The sequence below is a fragment of the Arvicanthis niloticus genome, chromosome 2, assembly GCF_011762505.2.
Source record: "Arvicanthis niloticus isolate mArvNil1 chromosome 2, mArvNil1.pat.X, whole genome shotgun sequence".
NCBI lineage: Eukaryota > Metazoa > Chordata > Mammalia > Rodentia > Muridae > Arvicanthis > Arvicanthis niloticus.
This window is the reverse complement of record NC_047659.1, coordinates 6,953,402-6,977,891: the sequence shown is the minus strand read 5'-3', so window position 1 is coordinate 6,977,891 and position 24,490 is coordinate 6,953,402. Positions and strand designations below refer to the sequence as shown.

General features: G+C 50.2%; 3 protein-coding genes across 17 annotated transcripts in view; 1 reads left to right on the top strand and 2 right to left on the bottom strand.

The window, feature by feature from the left end:
- Nucleotides 1–278: 278 nt before the first annotated feature.
- On the bottom strand, nucleotides 279–4,228 carry LOC117704109 (golgin subfamily A member 2-like). The gene is made up of 4 exons (XM_034496103.2): nucleotides 3,964–4,228; nucleotides 2,283–2,396; nucleotides 2,001–2,044; nucleotides 279–1,901 (listed from the first exon to the last, which is right to left on the bottom strand). Exons 1-4 carry the CDS (start codon nucleotides 4,204–4,206, stop codon nucleotides 1,805–1,807), a joined length of 498 nt encoding a protein of 165 aa, XP_034351994.1. The 5' UTR covers nucleotides 4,207–4,228; the 3' UTR covers nucleotides 279–1,804.
- Nucleotides 4,229–10,893: 6,665 nt separating this feature from the next.
- Nucleotides 10,894–20,372, top strand: Prrt1b (proline rich transmembrane protein 1B). The gene is made up of 4 exons (XM_034494005.2): nucleotides 10,894–11,068; nucleotides 15,750–16,186; nucleotides 16,982–17,125; nucleotides 18,005–20,372. The coding sequence occupies exons 1-4, from the start codon at nucleotides 11,059–11,061 to the stop codon at nucleotides 18,152–18,154; spliced, it is 741 nt and encodes a 246-aa protein (XP_034349896.1). The 5' UTR covers nucleotides 10,894–11,058; the 3' UTR covers nucleotides 18,155–20,372.
- A 1,323-nt stretch (nucleotides 20,373–21,695) lies between these two features.
- Rapgef1 (Rap guanine nucleotide exchange factor 1) overlaps nucleotides 21,696–24,490 on the bottom strand; it is a 119,313-nt gene continuing 116,518 nt past the window's right edge. For all 15 annotated transcript variants that reach the window (XM_076928365.1, XM_076928367.1, XM_076928368.1 and 12 more), the window contains one exon: nucleotides 21,696–24,102. In XM_076928365.1, the coding sequence (XP_076784480.1) occupies nucleotides 23,952–24,102 (151 nt within the window). In that variant the 3' untranslated portion in view covers nucleotides 21,696–23,951. The remainder of the gene's footprint in view (nucleotides 24,103–24,490) is intronic.

The window sequence follows — 24,490 nt, the reverse complement described above, 5'->3', positions numbered from 1 at the left end:
GGAGGACCTTTCCTCACAGTGCCTCCAGGGACCAGGCTTGGAGGCCCCACCTCCTCCTCACTATGAGAACACTAGGTGCTTTGCCTGGCCTCTGTCACACTGTCACTGGAGTGTACCTGTCTCTTGAGAAAGGTTGGATAGGGTGCAATTTGATGGTCCTACCACATGGCACTCAGAAATTACCAACCTTCTGGTTGTCTGGGATGAATGGAGATTACACTGCACTTTTGTCTTGAGCACCACAGGTTCAGGATGAGATATATAAAATTTTAGTTTTTAAAGAAAAATGTAATTAAAATATGTGGATTTGTACAGACACGTGCTCACAGAGGGCAGGAGAGGAGGAGAAGTTCCTGGAGCTGGAGTTGCCTACTACCAGCTGGTGGGTATTGACTCTGGGAGCTGAACCACATTTTCTTAAGCACTAAGTCCTCTTTCCAGTCCTGTAGAGGGATGCTGGGAATGCAGGCTTCGAGCTGAATTCCAGCCCAACTACTAAATCTGGAGATAGGGTCTCTACATGCTTACCCTGGCTGGTTTTGGTCATTAGGCTGAAGCTTCTTTGGCACTTGCTAGGATAATTTATTTTTACTTTCGGACAGGGCCTGGCTATGTTGGGAGGGCAGGACTGGCCCTGAACTCTGTTCTTTCTTGCCTCAGCCTCTGGAGTTGGGATTTTAGGTGTAAGCCATCATACCTGGCTCTCAAAAGTTTTCAAGTAGGGTTTACATCAGATATAATGAAACAGTGTCTGTGTAGAGTGTACATGCCTTGTCTGTCAGCCTTGCTTTTCCAACCAGGTAGCTTCTTGCTGCTCCCAGGAAGAAAGCCGAAAGATCCAGCTTGTGGCCAGAAAGGAAGACTGGTTAGCCTGCACAGACTAAAGGGGCCCATAGAAGAGAGGCTACCCATTACTGAGTGAACACTGCCCCCTGGAGGCTATGGCAAAGTAGACAGCTGTTCTCACACGGAACTGGATCTAGAGATGTTTTTCTTCCCAATGCCCTTGGTACTTATGCTCTATAAAAGCAGAGCCTGGTTAAGATGTGATTGGGTGAGGCTCTTGTCTCATACCGAGGGTCTGAACGGACCAGCCTGCCTGTCACTGTCCCTGATTGTTTCTCAACTAAAGGGAATTCCTGTCTCTGGCGTGTGTGCACACTGCCCCAGCAGGGACTATCCACAGCTCTGCTGTCTTTCTGTTGTGCAGATGTCAGTGTTTCTCACCTGGATGTCCTCAAGTGGCTCAGATTGGTTAAGTATTGCTCAAACCTACTCTTGTGATCCCACGACATCTCGTTTTCTGTTATGGTTCTGGGAATTGAACCCAGAGCCTTGTGCTCAGTAGATAAGAATGTAGCCACTGAGCTAAATTCCAAGCCCCGCCCCCCGCCCCCATGGCATTTTTGAGACAGGGTCTCATGTAGTCCTTGGTCTAAGCCTTCATGTTGGAAGATGTGAGGCCCTCCCCGTTGATGTAGACTAGGAGAGACAATACCTCACATGGAGATGCTCTGTGACCCTCAGTGTCTAATCCCTGTAGCCTCCTCCTTCCCCCTCAACTAGCAGAATCTGCTTTCCTGCTCGCTCACACCCCCTTTGTGCCACTCCTCATGGCTCTTATCCCGCATGGCTCAAGCCTGCCACCGCTCAACAGCTGTCACCTCAGACTTTCCACACCAGGATAAAAGCTCATTGCCCATTGTGGTCCAAATCCAAGTCTTCTCAAGTATGACAAAAGCCTCTCATGAATTAGTCTCGCGGGAATCCCTGCCTCGTTTTCCACCATCCTTTCCTTTCCTTTCTACCTTCTTTCTGGACCCCAATCCTGTGGTACCTCAAACACAAGGCCATTGAGCTTTTGAGAAAGTTGTCGCAGACTCTCAGTCGATGAGAACGTCCTAAGGGAGGAGACCTCAGGTCAGGGGTGCAGGCAGTTTGATGGGAACGGGGCTCAAGGGCAGAGGCCTGCCCTGACGCCCTCAGCAGGAAACACTTACCTGGTCTCCTCCATGAGGTTAGAGCAATTGCCAGCATCATGGCTCTGTATGGGTAGAAAGAGATAAGGTACATTCAGCTTCTGCTTACTGTCACACAGGGACGCAGTGGGCCAAATTCATCTCAACACCCATCTTCCCAAGCCTTCCCCATTGTGGCCTCCCCACGCCAGGCTCCAGGAGCAGCACCTGGACCAAGCCCTCTGAAGAGAGAAGAGCAAAGAACTTGAGGAGTCCTTTGGGAAGCAGAGAGGAGGGCGGCAGGCAAAGGGGAGAAGCACAAACCTGAGGTGATGCCCTGCTGAGGAGATCAGCATCCGCGCAAGGAACAACACCAAGGAACATAGTGTCAGCGGCAGCTGGCGGTGCAGGTGCAGGAGCAGTGCCATCTGTGGGCACCTGTCACAGAACACAGGAGGGGTGGGATTAGAAGGCCATGTGGGAGAGGGTCACCTCACTGCCTTGGACATGTGTGGTCTACAGTCTGCCCACTTCCCTTTGGGATGTCAGACATGTCCGGGATGAATATGTTCCACAGGACTCTGGACCAGCCAGGAATGCTGGAAGTCTTCCAGCATTAAAAGAGGAGTAAAGGTTTTGAGTGGCCTGCACTCGGCAGGTAGCTGGGGTCCCGGGTCCCTCGACAGCTGCAGCAGTGGTAGAGTGAGCTGTTGCCACTCTGACATGAGACTCTGCAGCCAGCAGGAGCCTGGCCAGCCAGGCGGGTCCAAGATCCAACCATAAATGCGTTGTGAGAGAGAACTGTTCAACTGTTATAGCTCGGCAAAGACAGCCACTCTCAGATGATCCTTGGTGAAATAACTTGTGCACTTTATTCCTGTGGATACGGAGTGGGATGGGATTTGGGGTCTGGGGTAAAAGTTTCTATTGGCTGAGTTTGGGATGTTGGTGATGCCTATTTGCATGGGAAAGGACTCCATACGCTGCATTATATGACTGACTGCCCGTGGTCCTCTCAGTTGGTATAGTTACATGTTCCTGAACAAGTATGAGAGGCTATGAGGGAGCAGCTCCACCCCTACCTCTCAGATCTGAGATTCCCAGGGTGAGCACACCCCAACCCCACCACATCAGTTCTTATGCTTGTCTGGCAGCACAGCCCGTGTGCTCCACGGACATGAGGTGATGGGGCAAGCGGGGTAGCACAGCAGCAGGCACAGGACAGTCGCACATGCTGGGAGCTATTGGGGTACAGACATGGCCTGTCCAGGCCTCAGGCCACCTAGTTAAATTCTGAAGGACCAGAGCTCAAAGCAGGGGCTGCAGGATCTCCTTCCTGAACACCCAAGGACCTAGTTTCCTCTGGAGCTCTGACCTGTGGCAGCCACAGCAGGTAGAAGAAGTGCCAAGGACAGGAGGCAGAGAGCTAACTGCCCCTGACTCTAGGCCTTGCTCCTGGGAGGACTCATCATAATTAACATAACCATTCTCCCCTCTCCTCTTGCTTTCCTGTCTTCCCTCCTCCCAGACCCACGAACTGGCTGTGTTTATCGATTCAGAAACAACTTAAAGCAGAGAACATGGCTGCCCTTTGGCTTGCAGCACCCTGGAGGTTGAATTCATAGATAAGAGCAGGGTGACAGTAGCCGGCCAAGCACAGGTATCAGTTCTGTCTAGGGAATGGAAATTACATTTGCAGGGTTGGCATCAAGTGCCTTTTCCACTGAGCAGGCCCAGAAAGCCATCCATTAACCTTAGAGCCAGTTTAAAAACACACAGTTCTTAGCTACAGGGAAAGGGCTTGGGCTGAATGGTCTCTGAGGATACTGAAACAGATCAGAATTTTCCTTGAGGAAACCAAGGCCTCAGACCCCCTCCATTGTTCCTTTAGGATAGCAAAAGTCTCATAAGTGATTGGCAGATTCCTCTAGTCCTTCCCATCCTCCCCACCCCTCTGCCCCCACCTCACATGCCATCTCTGAGCTGACAGGTTGAGCCCCAGCACCTGAGCACACCAGACCACCTGGCCAGGATCAGCTTTGACGACCGCAAAGCCGTTAGGCTCTAACTGATCGTCTTCATTTGCTTCTCTCCGTTCCTCTCCCCATACCCAACTCCAGCAGGACGTGGCCCTCACTGGGGCCTCCTCCTTCAGCCGGGCAGAGGCCCGTTTCCTTTGTCTGGCAGATGTCTCTCTGGGAATGAGAATCACGAAAGAAGTACTAACATCATGGCCAGAGGAAGCCATCTCTGTCCTAGCTAGAGTCACTGTGTCTGAAGTGTGTCTGTGAGCTCAGTCATGAGCTCACAATGCAGCTGTGAGCTCACAACTCCCTGCTCTCCAGCTCTTCATATGGTTGAACATGACACACCTGTCATTTTAAAGGAAGCCACAAACACCCATTTCAACACCGTCAAGTCCACTGGAAACCAACTTACCCAATTCAGCATGTGGATGCCGCCAAGTTAGGCCTCCTGGAGGAGCACCGCTTCCCTCTGTGTGTGTTTGTTTTAAAAATGTGGGCACGTGTCTTCTCAGGGTTTGTGTTCCTGCACAAACACCATGAGCAAGGAGCAAGCTGGGGAGGACAGGGTTATTCAGCTTACACTTCCGAATTGCTGTTCATCACCAAAGGAAGTCAGGACAGGAACTCACACATCCAGGAGGCAGGAGCTGATGCAGAGGCCATGGAGGGATGCTGCTTACTGGCTTGCTTCTCCTGGCTTGCTCGGCATGCCTTCTAATAGAACCCAGGACTACCAGCCCAGGGATGGCACTGCCCACAATGAGTCCTCCCACCCTCTGAGAAAATGCCTTACAGCTGGATCTCATGGAGGCATTTCTTCAAGAGAGGCTCCTTTTTCTGTGATAACTCCAGCTTGTGTCAAGTTGACACACAAAACCAGTCAGTACAACTTGACACACAAACACGTCACTATTAAGCCTCAACCCTTACTTTCTTATTGATCCCCAAGATCTAAATAACTTTAAAAGTCCCACAGTCTTTATAAATCCTTACATATTAGAATTTCAATCCCTTTAAAATATCCAATCTCTTAAAATTCAAAGTGTTTTTACAACTCAAAGTCTCTTAACTGTGGGCTCCACTAACATTCTTACTTCAAGAGGGAAAAATATCAGGGCACGGTCACACTCAAATAAAAGCAAAATCAAACTCTAACCGTCCAATGTCTGGGATTCACTCACAATCTTCTGGGCTCCTCCAAGGGTTTGAGTCACTTCTCCAACTCTGCCCTTTGTAGCACACACCTTGTCTTCCAGCTGCCTGTACTCCACTGCTGCTGCTGTTCTTGGTGGTCATCTCATGGTACTGGCATCTTCAAAAACACTGCTGTCTCCTGCTGCAACTGGATGGCACTTTCATAAATAGGCTTTCATACACTCTTATCATGGTGTTAAGCCTCAACTTCTCTGCATGACCTCTTCAGTCCTGGGCCTTCACCTCCACTGCCGCTGTACCTTCACCAATGGCCTCTCCTGGCCTCTCACAGCGCCAAGCATCAGCTGCTACCCCTTCATGTTTCGAAACCAGTACCACCTGGGTGACTCTTACACATTGCCAAGTCTAGCTGCCAACACAAGGTACAGCCATCACGGCTGCCTCTGGAACACAGTTCTCTGTGCTCTCAGGAAACACTTTCCAGATTTCACCTTAGTGTTGCTGGTCTCTCCTTAATCACTGCTAATTTTTTTAGCTCCAGCTAACCAGCATCAATCATCCCAGTAACACAAAGGTTTCACTTTAGTAGTTCTGGTATTTTGTTAATCACAGCTGATTCTTCAGCTCCAGCTAACCAAAACCACAGAATCTTCACAATCAAACCAGCAATGGCCTTGATAAGCATCTTTAATCTTCCCTCTGAAATGTCACAAGCCAGCCCTTCATTGTTTGCATGGTTCTCAGCATTATCTTCCAAGCTGCTACAGAACATCCCACAGAGCTCTTACCATCCCAAATGGCTCTTCTAGCCCAAAGTTCCAAAGTCCTTCCACAGTCCTCCCCAAAACATGGTCAGGAATACCTGACTCCTGGTATCAATTTGTCTTAGTCAGGGTTTGTATTTCTGCATAAAACATCATGACCAAGAAACAAGTTGGGGAGGAAAGGGTTTATTCAGCTTACACTTCCACATTGCTGTTCATCACCAGAGGAAGTCAGGACAGGAACTCACACAGGGCAGGAACCTGGAGGCAGGAGCTGATACACAGCCATGGAAGGGTGTTACTTACTGGCTTTCGTCCCCTGCCTTCCTTAGCATGCCTTCTTATAGAACCTAGGACCACCAGCCCAGGGAATGGCACCACCCACAATGGGCTGGGCCCTCCCCCGTTGATCACTAATTGAGAAAATGTCTTACAGCTGGATCTCTCGGAGGCATTTCCTCAACAAAGGCTCCTTTCTCTATGATAACTCCAGTTTTTGTTAAATTGACATGCAATACCAGCCAGCACAGCACACGTACAGGTATATATGCATGTGCGTGCATGTGTGCATGTGTGTGTGTGTGTGTGTGTGTGTGTGTGTGTGTGTGAGAGAGAGAGAGAGAGAGAGAGAGAGAGAGAGAGAGAGACTGAGATTGAGAGATTGAGAGAGAGTGCACAGGGACTAGTGTGTTAGTTCTAGAACAGTCTGCAGGAATCTTCACTTCCCTGCCAGCTTGTGGGTTTTGGAGATGAGGCTCAAGTTGTCAGTCTTGGCAGCAAGGCTCCTTACCTGCACAGCCATTTTGCTGACCTTCAAGAAAGCCTGTTGTTGGTTATAGGATCATAATATTCTGGGTCAGCAAGAGTTTGTACTTGTTTTTCATGTGGGGGGTGTGTGTGCATGTAAATAAATATATATTTATACATCTATAACATACACACACACACACACATATGTAGGGATAGTGTTTATATGCATTGTGTGAAGCTGTGTCTCTGTTCTTTCTTGCCAGCGTAAGGCACCTTCTGATTGGTCAAAATAAAAATCTGATGGCCAATAAGCTGAGGCAGGATTAGAAGGTGGGATATCCAGCAGAGAGAGGGAGAGGAACTCTGGGAAATAGTCAGGTATGAGAAGATTCACCATCCATTCTTGGAGTAAGTTGATGTATGAAACTGAGGAGAGGTAACCAGCCACGTGGCAGACATAGAATGGGGTAAATGAGATAATTGAATTACAAGCTAGTTGGGAACAAGCCTAGCTTAAAGCCTAGATTTATTGATAAATTATAAGCCTCCTAATTATTATTCATGAACTGGGGCATGGGTGGAAAAGCCTGCAGTTATGTATGCATGCGTGTGTGTGTGTGTGTGTGTGTGCATGAAAAAAAATATTTTAGACAAGGTCTCACTATGTAGGTCTTGTAGCCCTGGCTGTCCTGGAAGTCACTCTGTAGACCAGCCTGGCATAGAACTCACAGAGATCTGCCTGCCTCTGCCTCCCAAGTGCTGGGATTAAAGATGCACACCTAACTGTTTCTGATATTCTCCTCCTCCTCCTCCTCTCTTTCCTCCTCTTCCTCCCTTTTCAACAGAGTCTCCTGTAGCCCAAGCTGATAAACTTGCTTTGCAGCCAAGAATGGCCTTGAACTTGCTGATGCTTGTGCTTCCACCTATAGGGTGCTGGGGTGACAGGCGTGTGCTGGGGTGACAGGCATGTGCTGGGGTGACAGGCATGTGCTGGGGTGACAGGTGTATTCAAATGCTAAACACTGTCCCCCAAGGTCTTGTTGCAGTCCCAGGAACACATTCTTATGTACACCAAATGATATATAAACTTTGCTTGCCAATCTCCTCTGAGTGGTTAAATAAAAGTGGCTACAGCCACTTTTTTTACTGAGGAGACTAGAGGTAGGCAGGTTCGGTTACTGTGCTGAGGGCCAAAGGTAGGAACCACAAGGAGAGAGATGGAAGGAATCTAGGGGGAGGCCACTGTGAGAGGAGAGGGACCATGAACATGTGTCCAGGAGGAGTGCATCCTGAGAACTGACTGATGGAGCAGAAGGCGGCCTGGGAGAGACTGAAACAGCAAGCAACTTGGGGAGCGTAGCTGGGAGTTAGCTGGCCTAGCACATAGAAAAATAGATTAGGGATAATCGCCCAGTAATTGTGCTAAGCTGATAAATACATCAAAAGGACTCAGTCTTGATTATCGGGGCGCTGGCCGGGTCATATTAAGAACTAATGGAGTTAAGTGACAGCATTTACAACAATAATAGGTTGTCAGTTTTTACTTTTGAATTCATTTTAAATTTTATTTTATTTTTATTTATTTGTATATATTTTGACGGAGTCTATCTACATAGCTCTGGCTGTCCTAGAACTCACTATATAGACCTGTCTGAACTCACAGAGATCTACCTGCCTCAGCCTCTGGAGTGCCAGGATTAAAGGCATGGACCACCATGTTCAGCCTTACTTTTGAATTTTGATACACTGCATTTTAAAACAACTACATGCCGGGCAGTGGTGGCGCATGCCTTTAATCCCAGCACTTGGGAGGCAGAGGCAGGCGGATTTCTGAGTTTGAGGCCAGCCTGGTCTACAGAGTGAGTTCCAGGACAGCCAGGGCTACACAGAGAAACCCTGTCTCTAAAAACCAAATAAATAAATAAATAAATAAATAAATAAATAAATAAATAAATAAGTAAATAAGATAAAATATAAATAAATAAATAAATAAATAAGATAATAAATAAATAAATAAGATAAAATAAATAAATAAGATAAAAATAAATAAATAAATAAATAAATAAATAAATAAATAAAACAACTACATGACATTTTTTCGTTAAGAAATAGTGCCTCCATTCCAAACTGGTCAAATGAAGGGAAGTGCTGGCGGTGGCACCAGCCCCACCTCTATTATTTGAGACAGGTGCAAGCACATTCACATACACATAAATTAAAAAAAAAAAAAACACCTTTAAAAATCACAACTAGTTGCTATTAAAAAGAGCAAGGTTAGGGCTGGAGAGATGGCTCAGTGTTTAAGAGCACTGACTACTCTTCTAGAGGTCCTGAGTTCAGTTCCCAGCAACCATTTGGTGGCTCACAGCCATCTATAATGTGATTTGATGCCTTCTTCTGGTGTGTCTCAAAGACAGCTACCGTGTATTCATATACATTAACTAAATAAATAAATCTTTAAAAAAACAAACCAAAACAAAGAAACAAACAAACAAAAAAAAACCGGAAAGCTAGGTTAGCCGGGGAATGGTGGCACCTACCTTTAGTTCTAGCACTTGGGAGGCAGAAGCGGGTGGATCTCTGAGTTCGAGGCCAGCCTGGTCTACAGAGTGAGTTCTAGGACAACTGGGGCTACACAGAGAAACTCTGTCCTGAAAAATATAATATAATATAATATAATAAATATAATATAAATAGAATGAAAATAAAAAGCAAGGTCTGGCTTGCCTTCTTCTGTTAGTTCTGTAGTTAGCTGATTGATTCTGTAGTCATGGATTGCTGGTGAGCACGGTGCTGGGATCTCTCCCCTCCCCCTCTCTGCTCCTGTATGACATGCTTGGGTCTTCTGGTCTACATGCTTCCTGGGCTGTGTGTGCTGTGTGGCTCCTCCTCCACTCCCACAGTGCCACTGTCCCTGGACTTTTCACAGGGACTTCCTCCCTCTTAGCTGCTTCCTGTTTGGTTGGTGTTTCCTCAGGAAGGGGAAGAGGTGTATGGATACGTGTTCACATGTGCATGTGTGTCCAGGGGCCTGTTGAAGCCAGAGGCCACTCTCCCTCTTCTCAGAGACAGCCTTGCAGTTTGTACCTCATTTAAAGTTTCATTCTTTGGTCTTCTTGCAGTTCTGGTGGTCTCTCTTTCCTGCAAACCTCAGACCAATAGATTTTTCTTTAAGTTGCTTCTATCATGGTGTCTCTTCATAGCAATAGAAAAGAAACTTAAGACTTTGTAGTTGTGTATGGGCATGTGAGCGCAGTGTCTTTAGAGTACAAAAGAGGGCACCAGATCCCTGGACCTGAAGTTACAGTCTGTTGTGAGCTGCCCTCTGGGAACCAAACTCAAGGTCCCCTGTAAGTGCAGCAAACTCTCTTAACCTCTGCGCCATCTCTCCAGACCCCATCTCTCCAGACCATCCCTTTCATTTTTAATACATGCTTTTAGTTTATGGGTTTCTGGATCACACAGATGAGCTAAACTTGAACAATGTACTCCGCTCGTGGGAAGAGTTCATTCCCCTTATCCAGAGGCTCTGCTGAGTCAAAGTAGTCTTCTTTGTAAACTCTGTAAACTACCTCTCCTCATCCCTTGTCTCTTTGACCCAAGCTCCAAGGCCCGTGAAAGCCAATTTGCAACTCAGCCCTGGCCAAGGCAGGTTCGTTGGTCCCTCCTCCCCAGTTAACCCCTCCTAACCCTCAGTTCAATCCTAGGCATCTTCCTCCTTGTCTGGGGGCTCAGCTGTGAATATACAAAAGGTGGCCAAGCATAGCTGCTTGGTCAGCTTGGTATTTTTAGGTAGATTCTTTGACCTGGGGTACCTCAGTGGTGGGGCAGGTGTTCTAAATCTCAACTCTACACTCCTGGCTTCTCTGAGGCAGGGGGTGAGAAGCTGATGAAAAAAAAAAAACAAAAAACAACAACAACAACAAAAAAAAACAACCTAGCTACACTATCCTGCCTTTGGATACAGACACATCCTGTTTCTCTTCCCAGGTAGGCCAGGTCTCCACCTCTCCCTATGTTCTCTCTCCTGGCTCTACCCGTGCCCCGTGGGAATTGCCCTTGCTTCCTGTCTGTTCCAGTCTCTTGATGGCTCTCCTCCTCAACACTCAGGCTGGGCAACTCCACAATGGGATCGATCAAGGCTCCACAGAGGAACCCTAGTTAGAACTCGGGGTCCGCTGCAGTTCTAACTATCCCAAGCCAGGAGAAAGCAGGGTGGGTGGGAGCGCCAGGGCGCGAGGGAGCGACGTGTTGACTCAGCCGTGGGCAAACAAGGCGGCCAATTATTAACCTGCCGTGCGGCTGCCACAAGGAAACCCGAGCTGGCGCCGTCTATCGACTTGGGGCGGACCCAGGCTCCAGGTCCTGAGCAGCACAGCCTCGCGCACCCACGCTGATCGGGCCATGGAGGCAGGTGAGGGGCGCAGGGTACAGGGAACACAGAGCAGAGACTGCGGGTGAGGACAAGAGCTAGGCAATACTGGGGCCGGGGGGCGGGGGAGGGGGGGACACTCGCACCCAGAGCCCGGGAGCGCCAAGAGGCTGCGGGAGATAGCTCAGGATCTCCCGCCGTTTCTTGCATCGCTGCGGGACAGCTGGGAAGGACAGGCTCCAGGTAGACAGCAGGTGTCCTGGCAGCAGCAGGTGGCTCTGCATTTCCCTCCCGGAATCTCCTTGCTGCGTTCAGTGTTTGTTGGCTTTGTTAATCTTCACCCCCACCCCCCAACCCCGGACCGAGCTGAGGTCCCTCAAGCAGGGCAAGCAGGGGTTGGGAGAGACGTCGCAGCCTAGATCAGAGACTGCGGGCTGGGTGGGTTGGCGCAGATGTTCCATGGTAGGGCCCCATTAAAGCCACACATCTGAAAGCGGACCCCAGGGGTGGGGGTGGGGAATGGGGCAAAACCGTGTCTGTAGCGACTCCCAGTCTCAAGGGTCCAGGACCTGTGCAGAGTAGCGATCGGATGCCCTGAGTGCCCCTCACATTCCCCGTACCCGCTGCAGAGGATGCTGGGGTGATTAGTAGAATTCCCTTCTGCCCCACCCCCTCTAGAACACCCCAAGTCTCTCTCCTCCCCTGTTTCAGCCAGACTATCGCCTCAGGCTCGGGTGTCAAGAACTCGAGAACCCGAGGCCACAGAGCCCAGCGCAGCCGGAGGATTTATTTACTCCCCTGCCCCTATCTCGGTGCCATCAGGCCCGGTATTTGCGCAGGCAGGATGCAGGGAAACTGCGGTTTTTGTTATGATAACTGGGGCAGGGGCCTGGCATTTCTGTGACAGCGTTCTGGAAGGACAGGCTCCTTCCCTAGTGGTTCTAAGTCATCGAAGTGCTAGCTGGACCCTGGTTCTCTGGTCTAAGTAAGGGGGCCCCTTAATCCCTGAGTCCAGGGCCTGGCCCCCTGCTTGTCACGTTTGCAACACTACGATTGCTGTTATTTATACAGTGTGGTCGGTCTATATCTATAGGCGGCGGTGGTGGAAAGATTTCCCCACAAGAGAGGTGCTCCAATGTCCAATGTGCTGGTGTGTGTGTGTGTGTGTGTCTGTGTGTGTGTGTGTGTGTGTGTGTGTGTGTCTGTCTGTCTGTCATCTGTCTGTCTCTGTATATGCAAATGTGTGAACTAGTGGCTACTTAGTGGGCATAGAAGGCCAGAGGGGAACTCCAGGTGTGTTTAGGATTTTCTGCCTTATTCCCTTGAGAAGGTGTTTCTCACTCAGCCCAGGGCTCAAAAAATTGAAACCATCCTCCTGTTTCCATGCCCCACGGCACAGAGGTGTCTGGTCCACAGCTGTGGATCTGAACCCAGGTCCTCATGCGTGTTTAGCAAGTACTCTTACCCACAGTCATTCCCACACTCAGCAGCCCTGTGTAGGTGATTTAAAACAAAACAAAACAAAACAAACCCCTTTCCTTCTCCCCCTTCTTCCACCCCCTCCCCCCTTCTGTATTGAGGATTGAACCCAGGATCTCATGAATGCCAGGCAAGCTCTTTACCAACAAACGGTATCCCAGCCTTTAATGTTCTAAATGTTCGCTTCAATGTTTTAACTCTGAGGTAGTATTCAAGTACATCAGAGGAAACATAGTTAAAGTGTGTTGTGATCTAGTTTTAAATATCACCTGCTCCTCAAGCACTCATCACGTCAGGACACACACTAAGCCATGAGTTTGAGGCTAGCCTAGTCTACAGAGTGAGTTCCAGGTCAGCTGGGGCTACATAGTAAAAACTTTTCTCAATAAATCAAGAAATAAATGCAGGGTCTGGAGAAACAGCTCAGCGGTTAAGAGCACCGTCTGCTCTTCCAGAGGTCCTGAGTTCAATTCCCAGCAACCACATGGTGGCTCACAGCCATCTGTAATAGGCTCTGATGCCCTCTTCTGGTGTGTCTGAAGACAGCTACAGTGTACTAATAAATAAAATGAATAAATAAATCTTTTTTTTGTTTTGTTTTGTTTTTTTTATTTTTTGTTTTTTGAGACATGGTTTCTCTGTGTAGCCCTGGCTGTCCTGGAACTCACTCTGTAGACCAGGCTAGCCTCAAGCTCAGAAATCCACCTGCCTCTGCCTCCCAAGTGCTGGGATTAAAGGTGTGCGCCACCACTGTCCGGTGAATAAATAAATCTTTTTTTTTTTTTAAGATTTTATTTATTTATTTTACGTATATGAGTACACTGTAGCTGTCATCAGACACACCAGAAGAAGGCATCGGATCCCATTACAGATGGTCGTGAGCCACCATGTGGTTGCTGGGAATTGAACTCAGGACCTCTGGAAGAGCAGTCAGTGCTCTTAACCACAGAGCCATCTCTCCAGCCCCGAATAAATAAATCTTAAAAAAGAAATTCAGATATTTTATTTTATTTTAATTAATTAATTAATTTATTTATTTATTTATTTATTTATTTATTTGGTTTTTCGAGACAGGGTTTCTCTGTGTATCCCTGGCTGTCCTAGAACTCACTCTGTAGACCAGGCTGGCCTCAAACTCAGAAATCCGCCTGCCTCTGCCTCCCAAGTGCTGGGATTAAAGGCGTGCGCCACCACCGCCCGGCTGAAATTTTAGTTTAAAATTATGACTTGATTCTTTTTAAAATATGGCTTTCTGCTGAATTTATTTCAAGTGTGTCTCTTTTTACCTTGTGGAACATGGTTTTAATGGATGCTTTTTCTTAAAATTCCAGTGTCTGGGTATCAGAGCTGGCAGGTGTCAGTTTTGTTTGTTTTGTTTTTGTTTTTCGAGACAGGGTTTCTGTGTGTAACTTTGGCTGTCCTGGAGCTTGCTCTGTAGACCAGGCTGGCCTCGAACTCACAGAGATCTGCCTGCCTCTGCCTCCTGAGTACTAGGATTAAAGGTGTGCACCACCTGGCTTTATTTATTTTTGTTGGTCTCTCTTCTTCTCCTCTGTGTGTGTGTGTGTGTGCTTGCGTGTGCACACATGTGCATGTGCGTGTACAGGTGTTCTTGTGCAATCACTGGAATGTCGTAGTGCACAGTGGAGGTCAGGTGACAACTTGCAGGGGTCTTTTCTCTTCTTCTAGTGTGTGGGTCCTGGGGATTGAACTCAGGTCCTCAGACCCAGCAGCATGCTCCTTCAATGTGCTGAGCCGTCCAGCTGACCTTTCTTCTTGCTTTTGAGATAAGGTCTCAAGCTGTAGCCTGGGCTGGTCTTGAACTTGGCAACAATCCCTCTGCCTCAGTTTCTCGAGTGCTGGGCTTTCAGGGTTTGTTGGTCTTTTCTCTTGAAGAGCACTCACACAGTCCTAATTTTTCACACTGCAGATTATTCAGGGCTGTGCCCTGGGGGCCAGGCTGTTAATGTTGTTTCTCAGCCCTGTTGTAATTCCCTGGCTGGGGTGATGTCCGTTATGCCTCACTCAGTCTGGTCAGCTCTGGCTTGAGGCTGGTTCCCCTCTGTATTGCTTCCCCATGGTTGGCTCTTTTCTCTGCCTCCTGTGTTAGTGTGGGTCTGCCCCCTGCACCTGCTACTCAGGGCTGCATCCAGTACTTGGGGGGGGGATTAATTCTAGAGCCTCAAAGCATCCCTGATTGTTCAGGACTTGGGTTCCTCCAGGACCAGTCGAGGGCAAAGGGATCAGATGATGGCCCAGCTCACATGCAGTGTTCATGGAGTCCAGAATCTCCCCTCTGTTCTTCCTGCAAGACCTTCCCTTTATCCTAAGCTCAGCAGGCCAGACTGGACCCATGCTTAGCAGCTTTACCTCTGTGGCCAGGGCTGGGGCTCAGGACTGAGAGGGAGCAGCAGGTGGGGATCTATCTCCTGTTCTCACTTTCTGTGATGCAGGTGACTTTTGTATAATCGGCTGGAGAGGCAAGCTTTTTCAAAAGGGTGGCCAGGGCTGGAGAAATGGATCAGGGGTTAAGTGCACTTGCTGCTCTTGCAGAGGACGTGGGTTCAATTCTCAGTGTGCACATGGTGGCTCACAACCATCTGTAACTCCAGCTCCGCAGGAGCTATCGCCCTCTCTGGCCTCCATAGGCACTGCATGCATATGATGTGCACGATACACTCATGTACATAAAGTGCATTTTAAAAAAAGTGTGGGTAAAGCACATAGCATAAACTTTTCCATTGTGAACTTTTTTTTTTTGTTGTTCTTTATTTTCTTTCTGAGAGGGGAGGCCATAGATAAGCCCCAGGAATTATCTTCTGGAGCTGCCTACAGTGTTTTTGAGTCTCGTATTGGCTGTTAGACCATTAGGTTAAGGTGGCTGGCTAGTGAATCCTGGGGACCCGCCTGTCTCCACCACTGGGATGGCAAACTTCTGCCACGATTTTTATGTAGGTTCTGGGGATTGAACTCAGTTTTTTTTTTTTTTTTTTTTTTTTTTGGGGGGGGGGGGGTGTTCGAGACAGGCTTTCTTTGTGTAGCCCTGGCTGTCCTGGAACCCACTCTGTAGACCAGGCTGGCCTCAAACTCAGAAATCCGCCTGCCTCTGCCTCCCAAGTGCTGGGATTAAAGGCGTGCGCCACCACGGCCCGGCTGAACTCAGGTTTTCATGATTGCGCAGCAGGCACAGCACCAACAAATTCGTCTCACCAGCCCTGACTCCCTGCTCTGCCTTTCTCCCCAGGTCCCGACGCCAAGGGGGACGACAGCCCCGCAGGCCGGGAGGACCCCCCAGCCGCCGAGGACCAGCGCAGCATCGCGCAGCCGTCGCTCCCGCAGCTTCCGCGCCGCCCGCAGCTGCTGGAAGAGGACAGGGGGCCGGAGGAGGACCAGGCCGAGGCTGCAGAAGGCAGCGAGCGGGCCCGGGGGGACCCAGAACCAGCGTCCGGCGAGGCGGGGCCCGGGCCCAAGGCCACTGGTGGTACAGTGCCGCCCATCGGCTTTGTGGGCGAGCCTCCACCCTACGCGCCGCCGGACCCCAAGGCAGTGGCACTGCTCTATCCGCCCTTCCCGCAGGTGCCGGTGCTGTTCCAGCCCGCGCCGGGGCCCGCCGCCCTCTACCCGCCACCCCCTGGCCCGCTCTTCCCACCAGCCGGCGGAGCCTCCTTCCCTTTCCCCACGGTGAGCAAAACGCCCATGGCATGCCCGCACGAGGAGAAGACAAGGAACAGAGTTCCCAAGGACCAATAGGAGCTGTCTAGGGAGGATACTGGGCACAGCACAGGCTGCAGGGTGGCCAAGTCAGCTGTTCTGGAAGGATGCGGTTTGTTTGGTGGTAGGAGGAGTAAGAAAGGTGACACCAGTGGCAAAGGCCCGATGGGGTGGACGTGAGGTGGTAGCCTGATTGAAAAAAATAATAATTTAGAAAAAAATTTTTTTTTTTTTTTGGTTTTTCGAGACAGGGTTTCTCTGTGTAGCCCTGGCTGTCCTGGAACTCACTCTGTAGACCAGAAATCCACCTGCCTCTGCCTCCCAAGTGCTGGGATTAAAGGCGTGCGCCACCACCGCCTGGTTAGAAAAAAATTTAAACACAAGGTCTTATGTAGCTCAGGCTGGCCTGGAACTCACGATATAGTCAAGAACATCTGATCGTGTTTCTTCCAACTCTTAAGTGCTAGGACTAGGTGGCCAGAGCCTTGAACTCCAGCAGGGGCCTCTCAGAGGCTGGCGAATCTCTGGAGTTTCAGTCCAACCAAGTCTACATGGAGAAACCCTGTTGATGAAATGGAAGCAAGGAGCAATGGGTTGCCGGTGGAGACACCAAGTCTTCACCATCCCTGGCAGATAAGACATCTATCTGGTAGCCAGCTCTGGGCTAGATTGTGTGCAGGGCAGAGATGAGGGCGGGTGTGCAGAGGAAGAATGGCTCAGCGTGACTTCCCCTGGTTCTTCATGTTAAGTGGTTCTACCCCACAGTATGGCAGCCCTGTGGCTGGCGGGCCTGCTCCCCTGCAAGTGGAGCACAGGACTCTGCCCAAGGACTTCATGATGGAGTCAGTGCTGGTGACCTTGTTCTGTTGCCTGCTCACAGGGCTGATTGCCATTGTCTACTCCCACGAGGTAGGTGACCTGGAGGGACACAACCATAAGAAACAACCTCTGACTCTTTGAGGACTTGTAGGGGTCCCACCCAGGAGCCAGCAGCCAGCAGCCAGCAGCTGGGCAGAACCCAGGGATGAGCCTTGTTGGAGCCTGGCCTTTCTTGTCTGTTTTCCCTCTTTTTCTCTCCTGTGACCTCACTACTCAGGCTCTGCTATGGCAATTTCTCAAACAAACAAACAAACAAATGTGTAAGTGATGGATGAGGCCCAAGGTGTTGCCTGTCCTCGTGATGGGCTATTTCAGCATCCTTTAGTCTGCATATCCTTCTGGCTGCCTCAACTGCCCGTCTAGTGATTACCTGCCTGCCCACGACTGTCTTGCTATTGTGCATGTATTCACCTCTCCACCCTCCCTCCCGCTGAGACGCGTCACTCATCAGTTCAGCCCCCATTCTTCACCCATCTGTCATTTATTAATTCACTTGCCCTCTCCCTGTTCATTCACTCACTTGCATAACTGTCCATCTCCATCCACCCGCTACCTCACTAGCTCCCCTCCTCCCGTCTTCTCCCAGATTCCCTCATCACTGTCCATACACCTGGCACTGGGTTAGGCCCATTGGACTCATTGATGAAGGTACCATGACATTCTGACTGACAGAAGGAAGCCTGTCACACACACACACACACACACACACACACACACACACACACACACACACACACACACACGTTTACAAGTAACACCCTGGCCTTGTTAGGAAGCAGTGGGAGGTCTCAGGCCCAGGTCATCACTAGTCAGAACTCAGGGACACAAACAGCTCAGAGATAGGACGGTTTGGGGTGGGTAGAGGGGGACCATTGCTGGCACATCCCACCCTGGCCTATCTCATTACAGACTCGAGCAGCTCTGGGCCGGGGTGACCTGGCCCAGGCAGAAGAAGCCTCACGGAAAGCCCGCTCACTTGTGCTCTTCAGCCTGTTCTTTGGAGTCTTCGTGTCTACCAGCTGGGTCATCTATGTGGTGGTGGCCCTCTACCTACCCTGAGGCCCAGGACTTGCAGGCTAGGCTGTGCCCTCTCTGTGGACTCTGGTCCCTACTGTGGTAACCAGCTGTCACTCACTCAGGGATAAGGGGAGGTGGGCTTAGAAGCCCTATCCATGAGGCCTTGGGTAGGATCCTAAGCTGAGGGACATAGGCCCACACAGCCTGGAAGTCTTCCTGGGATGTCTGCCTTCACCTTTTCTCCTGGAGAACACAGAAGACTAAAGCACTTACTGTCTTCAGAGCCTGTGGAAGGACATAGCTACCTCTAGCCCAGCTCAGGATCTGGCTGCAGTCAGTATGCACTCTCCCTGGGAGTTTCCGCCTAGCCTCACACCCTTGCCCATGCTGGGAGAGGCCAGGACTACTATGTCCACCAGCAAAAAGTGGCAGAATTTCCTGTCACTACTTCAGGACACAGCTTTCTGCCTTCCATCTGTGCCCTTCTCTGAGCGCACAGTCTGATGTTCACACTTGAGCTCCACTTACACAGAACGCCTCATTTCCCAAGGAATTTCCCACTTTTTTTTTTTTTTTTTTTTTTTTTTTTTAAACAAATGTCTCCTCTTTACCACTCTGTTGGCCACCAGTCTGAGGTTTTTGGCTTCTGTCTCTCCCTGCCCTAGCTTCCTGCACATTCTGTCCGTTTTTGCTGTCACGGTGACTGCAAATAGGTGAGCTGAGGGGTTGTGGATGCGCTGAGTGCATGCACAATGCCTGTGCTCCACTCCCAGCATTACAGACGGGGTGTGGTGGAGCACCTGTACTCCTAAACCTTTAGCACAAGGAATAGAAGTTCAAGGTCACCCTTGGCTACACTGAAGCTGAAGGCAAGTCAGGGCTATATGAGACTGTCTCAAAAATAAATAAACAAGAGGATTGGCTGGGTCTCCAGTTAAGGAAAATTGTTCTGAGGAGTGTTCTTAGGCCAGACCACCCCAGACGGTATGAGACACCTACAGAACAAATCATGCTATTCTCATAAGCCCTGGGGTCAAGTCTAGTCGACTGATGGACAGACTGTTGTCATAAGAGTCCTATCTTTGAGAAGGGCACTAGGTAGGACTGTAAAGCAGACAGTTCCCATGCAGGCTGGCCTTCCATTCAGGCCCTGCTACCTGCAGCCACAGCCCTTGGGGCCCTAGAGACACCCCTAGAGCCTTGTTTAGGGGCAGAGATGGAATAAAGAAGTCTGCAGAACCCAGGACTTTCTGGAACTTGACCTTTAAAGTGCATGACTGCCTAAAGAGGGGGAAAAGGTTTTGGGGGGCCTAGCAGATGCCTCAAAAGTACCTCATAGCACCCATCAGCCAACTACATCATTCTCACACACCTTTTAAATAAATTTCTGTGAGCTGGGCAGTGATAGTACACACCTTTAATCCCAGGCAGAGGCAGGCGGATCTCTGTGAGTTTGAGGCCAGCCTGGTCTAAAGAGCAAGTTCCAGGACAGCCAGGGCTACACAGAGAAACCCTGTCACAAACACACAAATAAGTCACCCCTTTGGAGATGTGTGGGTCACCTGGGGAATTGTTCTGAACTGCTGCGGGCCGGTAGGCAGCGGCAGCTTGAACTCTGCATGATTAATGAGTTTTTGCCTCCTCTGGGCTTCAGAGCACCTTGGCTGGCGATTACTAATACTGTCAGGAAGATCTCACCATGAAAGCTGCAGTGTCTGCCACTCAATGCTTTTGTGAAGTTGCAGTTGATATGAAAAACAGGAAGTAGGGTCTGGGGTGTGAGAAGCAGACAGAGAAGGCAGTGCTGTTCACAAGGAATAGTCAACAGCTCCAGTGGGAGATGGAGATGGCTCTGCACTGTGTGTGAATATTCATCAGATAAGGGGGGGGGGCGGCTCATCAGGTAAAGGGATTTGCCACCAAGTCTGATGAACCTCTAGAACCTGCACGGTGGAAGGAGAATGCCAGCTCCTCAAAGCTGGAACACTGAGGCATGTGCATGCCTGCCCATCCACACACACACACCCGTGCACACCTGCCCATCCACACACACACACACCCATGCACACCTGCCCATCCACACACACACACACACCTATGCACACCTGCCCATCCACACACACACACATACACACACCCGTGCACACCTGCCCATCCACACACACACACACACACACACACACACATACACACACACCCATGCACACCTGCCCATCTACACACACACACCTGTGCACACTTGCCCATCCTCATACACACACCTGTGCACACCTGGCCATCCACACACACATCCACACACACACCCATGCACACCTGCCCATCCACACACACACCTCCAAAATAAATAATAAAATGTGTTAAAGAAAAGGAAAACCAGAAGAGATGATTTTGCAGCTAGAATACCATGAAAAACAAAAACAAACAAATGAATAAACACAAAAATCAGAAAGCAACTTAGTAAAGTGTCTGGATACAAAACACATGTATGAAAATTAACTGTAACTACTTTAAAGTTGAAAATGAAAGTCGGGTGGTGGTGGCGCACTCCTTTAATCCCAGCACTTGGGAGGCAGAGGCAGGCGGATTTCTGAGTTCGAGGCCAGCCTGGTCTACAGAGTGAGTTCCAGGACAGCCAGGGCTACACAGAGAAACCCTGTCTCACCCCCCCCCCCCAAACTAACAGAAGTAGTATTATAAATATATTTCAATAAAGATCTGTCTGGCTATAGAGACGGACCAGTGGTTAAGGACACCTGAAATACATGTACACAGAAATACAGGCAAGTATAATACCCACACTCAAAAATAACGTATCTATATAGATACAGATATCTATAGATCTATATTATCTTTTTGTTTTGCTTTGTTTTTCAAGATCTACCTGCTTCTGCCTCCCAAGTGCTGGCATTAAAGGTGTGCACCACCAACCAAGTCTGCCTCAGACTTCATTTGTTTAGATTCTGTGTAGCTGTGCTTTGTCTTCACGCATGTACACTACTTACATGCCTGGCGCTGAAAGAGGGCATTGGATCCCCTGGAACTGAAGTTAAAAATCGTAGGTGCTGGGAATTGAGCCCAGGTCTTCTGCAAGAGCAGCCAGTGCTCTGAACTGCTGAGCTGTTTCTCCAGCCCTGAAGCCCCCTGACTTCATGTCTCTAGAGTCAGGTGCTGGCTGTGAGCTGTCCTCCTGGGTGTGGTACTTCATTTCCAGGGTCTGAGGACATTCCATGGCTCTGAAAACCATTTGGTCTTCCTCAGCGCTTGTGTTCATAAAGACACAGGAATGAATGGCCCTCAGAAGCATGGTGAAGGCAGAAGTTTTAAAGTCTGGCGTTTTAATCCTACCCTGGATGTCCGTCTCACAGTAGGGTGTGCATGGTGCTTGCACACTCATTTCTCTTTTTTCCTGTGTGATCTGTACATGGCCATAAGAGGACACTCGCAGGAGTCAGTTCTCTCCTAGCAATGGGTTCCCAATCCTACCAGAGCCCTCAGGCCCCACCCTACCCCTCCGCTTCACCTAGATCACAAACAGCAGGGACTGGCCCAGCGCAGCTTGATACAGAAAGCCTAGACACAGACATGGCATCAGACGGGCTTTTGTCTGTTTATTTTTCTTTTATATAAAAGTTGCGCACTTGTTCTGTCTGTAGGAAGATGCACTGTCAGACATGTTAGTGGGGGGGGGGTTATATTATAGTGCCACACTAGGAGGCTTAAGGATCAGCCAGATGTGGTTTTTGCTTGCCCTAGCCTTGGTCAGACCATACCCACAGGTAATGGCTGGCCTCTGCTGGGAACCAAATTGTCCATACTGCTTAGTATGTCTACAAAGACCCATCTTCCCAGCTCTCCCCGCACCCCTAAGAAATAGACATGTGGAAACCGGGCTGCGTGAACACTGGGCTCAGCCGCAGCCACAGGCAAGTGACTGGGGGAACCTGCTGGCTAATAAGTTAAACCCATACATCGCACCTCAACATCCCCACATGGAAACTCCAGAGCTGCCCTGGCCCTTGGCCTAGTCTGCCTAAGGCTCCTGGGATCATAGGAGGGCCTGGCTTTTCTGGGTCTGGAAGGTGAGCCCTCCTTTCTGCCCAGCTCAGGCTTGGAAACCAGTAGACACAGACCACAGACCTGCTCTGCTGGCTGCAGCACCAGTAGGCTAGGCCTCAGGTCGGCCTGTGCTACAGAGGGAGGCTGCAGGGGCCTCTAAAGCGCAGGGAGGAAGGACCCTGTGTGCAGTGTTCCCCACTTGTACACAGCAGCACTTGGAGCTGGGGAAGGACAGGGAATGGGGGCAAAGACTGAAATGAAAGGACCTGTAAAAGAGGAGCAAACCAAAGACCCACACGACTGCTCACAAGCCTGACTCCACACACGCTCCTTAAACAATCCAGTACCAGCTGCTGCCAGTGGGCACCGGCCAAGGGGTTGTTTACAGATGTCCCCTCTCTATTTACAGCACAAATAAACAGAAGAGGGGCCCGTAGTTCTTATTTGATAAAACCTGCTAAAAAAAACCCAGGAGGGCTCAGAGTGACAGTTGCTTCAAACTAGTACCCGGACAGCAGCTGCTGCTGTCCTTTCTTCTGCTCCGGTGACAGCTGAGGAAGCAGAGAACCTGGTATCCATTGGACCAAGCCCTGTGACCAGAAGAAAAGGGTGCTTGTCCATGCAAAACTGAACTGGAGGTATGGTGCAGGGCCAGCAGCACCTCTGGATTCTGACCTGTGCCCTGCTGACCAGCCCACAGTAGTGACCATGGAGCCATGGCCAGGGAGATCCTAGCCCTGAGCCCTGAACAGATTGTCAACCTCAGCAGTAGGGGGGTGGCTCTGCCACCTGCCTGGAATCAGGAAGCCTCTGGAAGACCTCACATCCTAGGCCTGCTTAGCCTTCTTGGGAACAACAGACATTCCTAGGGAGCAGAAAGGGACTAGGAACCTGCTGGCTGTCAGGGGTAGGCAAAGGAGGAGGGGAGCCCATAGGTCTGGAAGGGACAGGAGATGGCATTTAAGGCACACAGCAAGCACAGAGGGGCTGCTTGCCTCTCCCTAGGTCACTAAAGATCCTCACTCTCTGAGCCATTCGGAAGCACAGCCTTGGCCCCGGCTCAGCATGAACTCTCCCTTTTGCATCCTTTTCCTGATCCCCAGAGTACCGGTGATGTGGGCTGGGCCTGGACCAGTGGTGGGGCAACAGACCAGAAGGTGCTGCTGGCGCTGCTGTCCGTGCATAGCAGGACAGGGCTGGGGCCAGTGCTGTGACAAATGTCAGCTCTGCGGCTCTTGCCTGTCACCCTCATACCTTTTGGGCCAGGTCGACATGCCTCACCCTCCATGTTTAAAAGGCAGGAAATGGACAGCAAAAGATGCCTGCAGTGGCCCCTTTCTACCTTCTTCTGTCTCCGGGCCATATCTCCCCTGGCTCGCTCCAGGTACCCTGGAGGGCAGTCTACCCAAGGGTCCTGGGGCCTCTCCTTATCTGCCACTTAAGAAGGCCAGAGCAGCCTTGGAGTAGTGAAGCCCGCCATTCCCCTGGTCTGCTGCTCAGGATTCTTCTGCTCCCCAGTTGGAGGGGACTGTAGGGAACAGGAGGGAGCATTGACAGAAAACAGAAAACAAAACTAGACCAGGGGCCACCAGTACACAAGCCAGTCCTGAGGCCTGCCAGCCAGCTCATTGTGAACCCTGGGACTTTAGCCATAGGGAAGGAGGCAGGAAACTGGCCAGCAGACTCGGGTGCTGCCACACAGCCAGGCCGTGGACAGGCTCTGAGGCTGGGACGGTCCAGGTCCTCTCCTGGCTGCTTGAGCGTTCTCACAGGCAGCCTGCTCCTAGGTCTTCTCTTCACGGTCTGTTTTCCGCCTTGTTATGTTCCTAGGCTTGATCTTCAGAGAGAGTTCCCATAGGGCTTCCTCGGCCAGGTGGTCGCTGAAGTCATTGAAGAAGTTTATGATGTCGTCGTTTCTCCGGATTTCATAGTGCCTGGTGGGAGAGGGGCAGTCAGTGAGTCTAGGGGTAGCTGAATAATAGCCAGGCCAGAACCTCTCACAGGGTGGGTCCTCACAGTCATCTGCCTGGTAGGGTCACTGCTACCTAAGCCAACAGGGGACAACAGCACTCAGTACCAGAACACAGCGTGAGCAGCCCACTCTGAGCTCGGGTCTCCAGCAGCTCCTCATGGGAAGCCTGGCTTCCCAGGGGCTCCCTGAGTGGATCCATCTGGTGCAAGCAGACCATCCTGAGTGGGATGATGTTGACGCCTGCCCCTTCTGTCCTAGAGCCAGGGAGGCTAGACTGACAGCCTCCTTCTTATGGGACTTCCTGGGGTGTACCTGCTTCCTGACTTGTAATTGGAGGACAAGCTGCCTGC

Bases quoted from the DNA above. Each gene is read 5' to 3' on its own strand.
- LOC117704109 (XM_034496103.2), bottom strand. From the start codon at position 4,206: ATGGCTTCCTCTGGCCATGATGTTAGTACTTCTTTCGTGATTCTCATT. The intron at 2,045-2,282 runs GTTTGTGCTTCT...CTACCCATACAG, and splicing joins TCAGCAGGGCATCACCTCAG to AGCCATGATGCTGGCAATTG. The intron at 1,902-2,000 runs GTAAGTGTTTCC...CTCCTCCCTTAG, and splicing joins AACCTCATGGAGGAGACCAG to GACGTTCTCATCGACTGAGA.
- Prrt1b (XM_034494005.2), top strand. The intron at 16,187-16,981 runs GTGAGCAAAACG...TCTACCCCACAG, and splicing joins CCTCCTTCCCTTTCCCCACG to TATGGCAGCCCTGTGGCTGG. The intron at 17,126-18,004 runs GTAGGTGACCTG...ATCTCATTACAG, and splicing joins CCATTGTCTACTCCCACGAG to ACTCGAGCAGCTCTGGGCCG.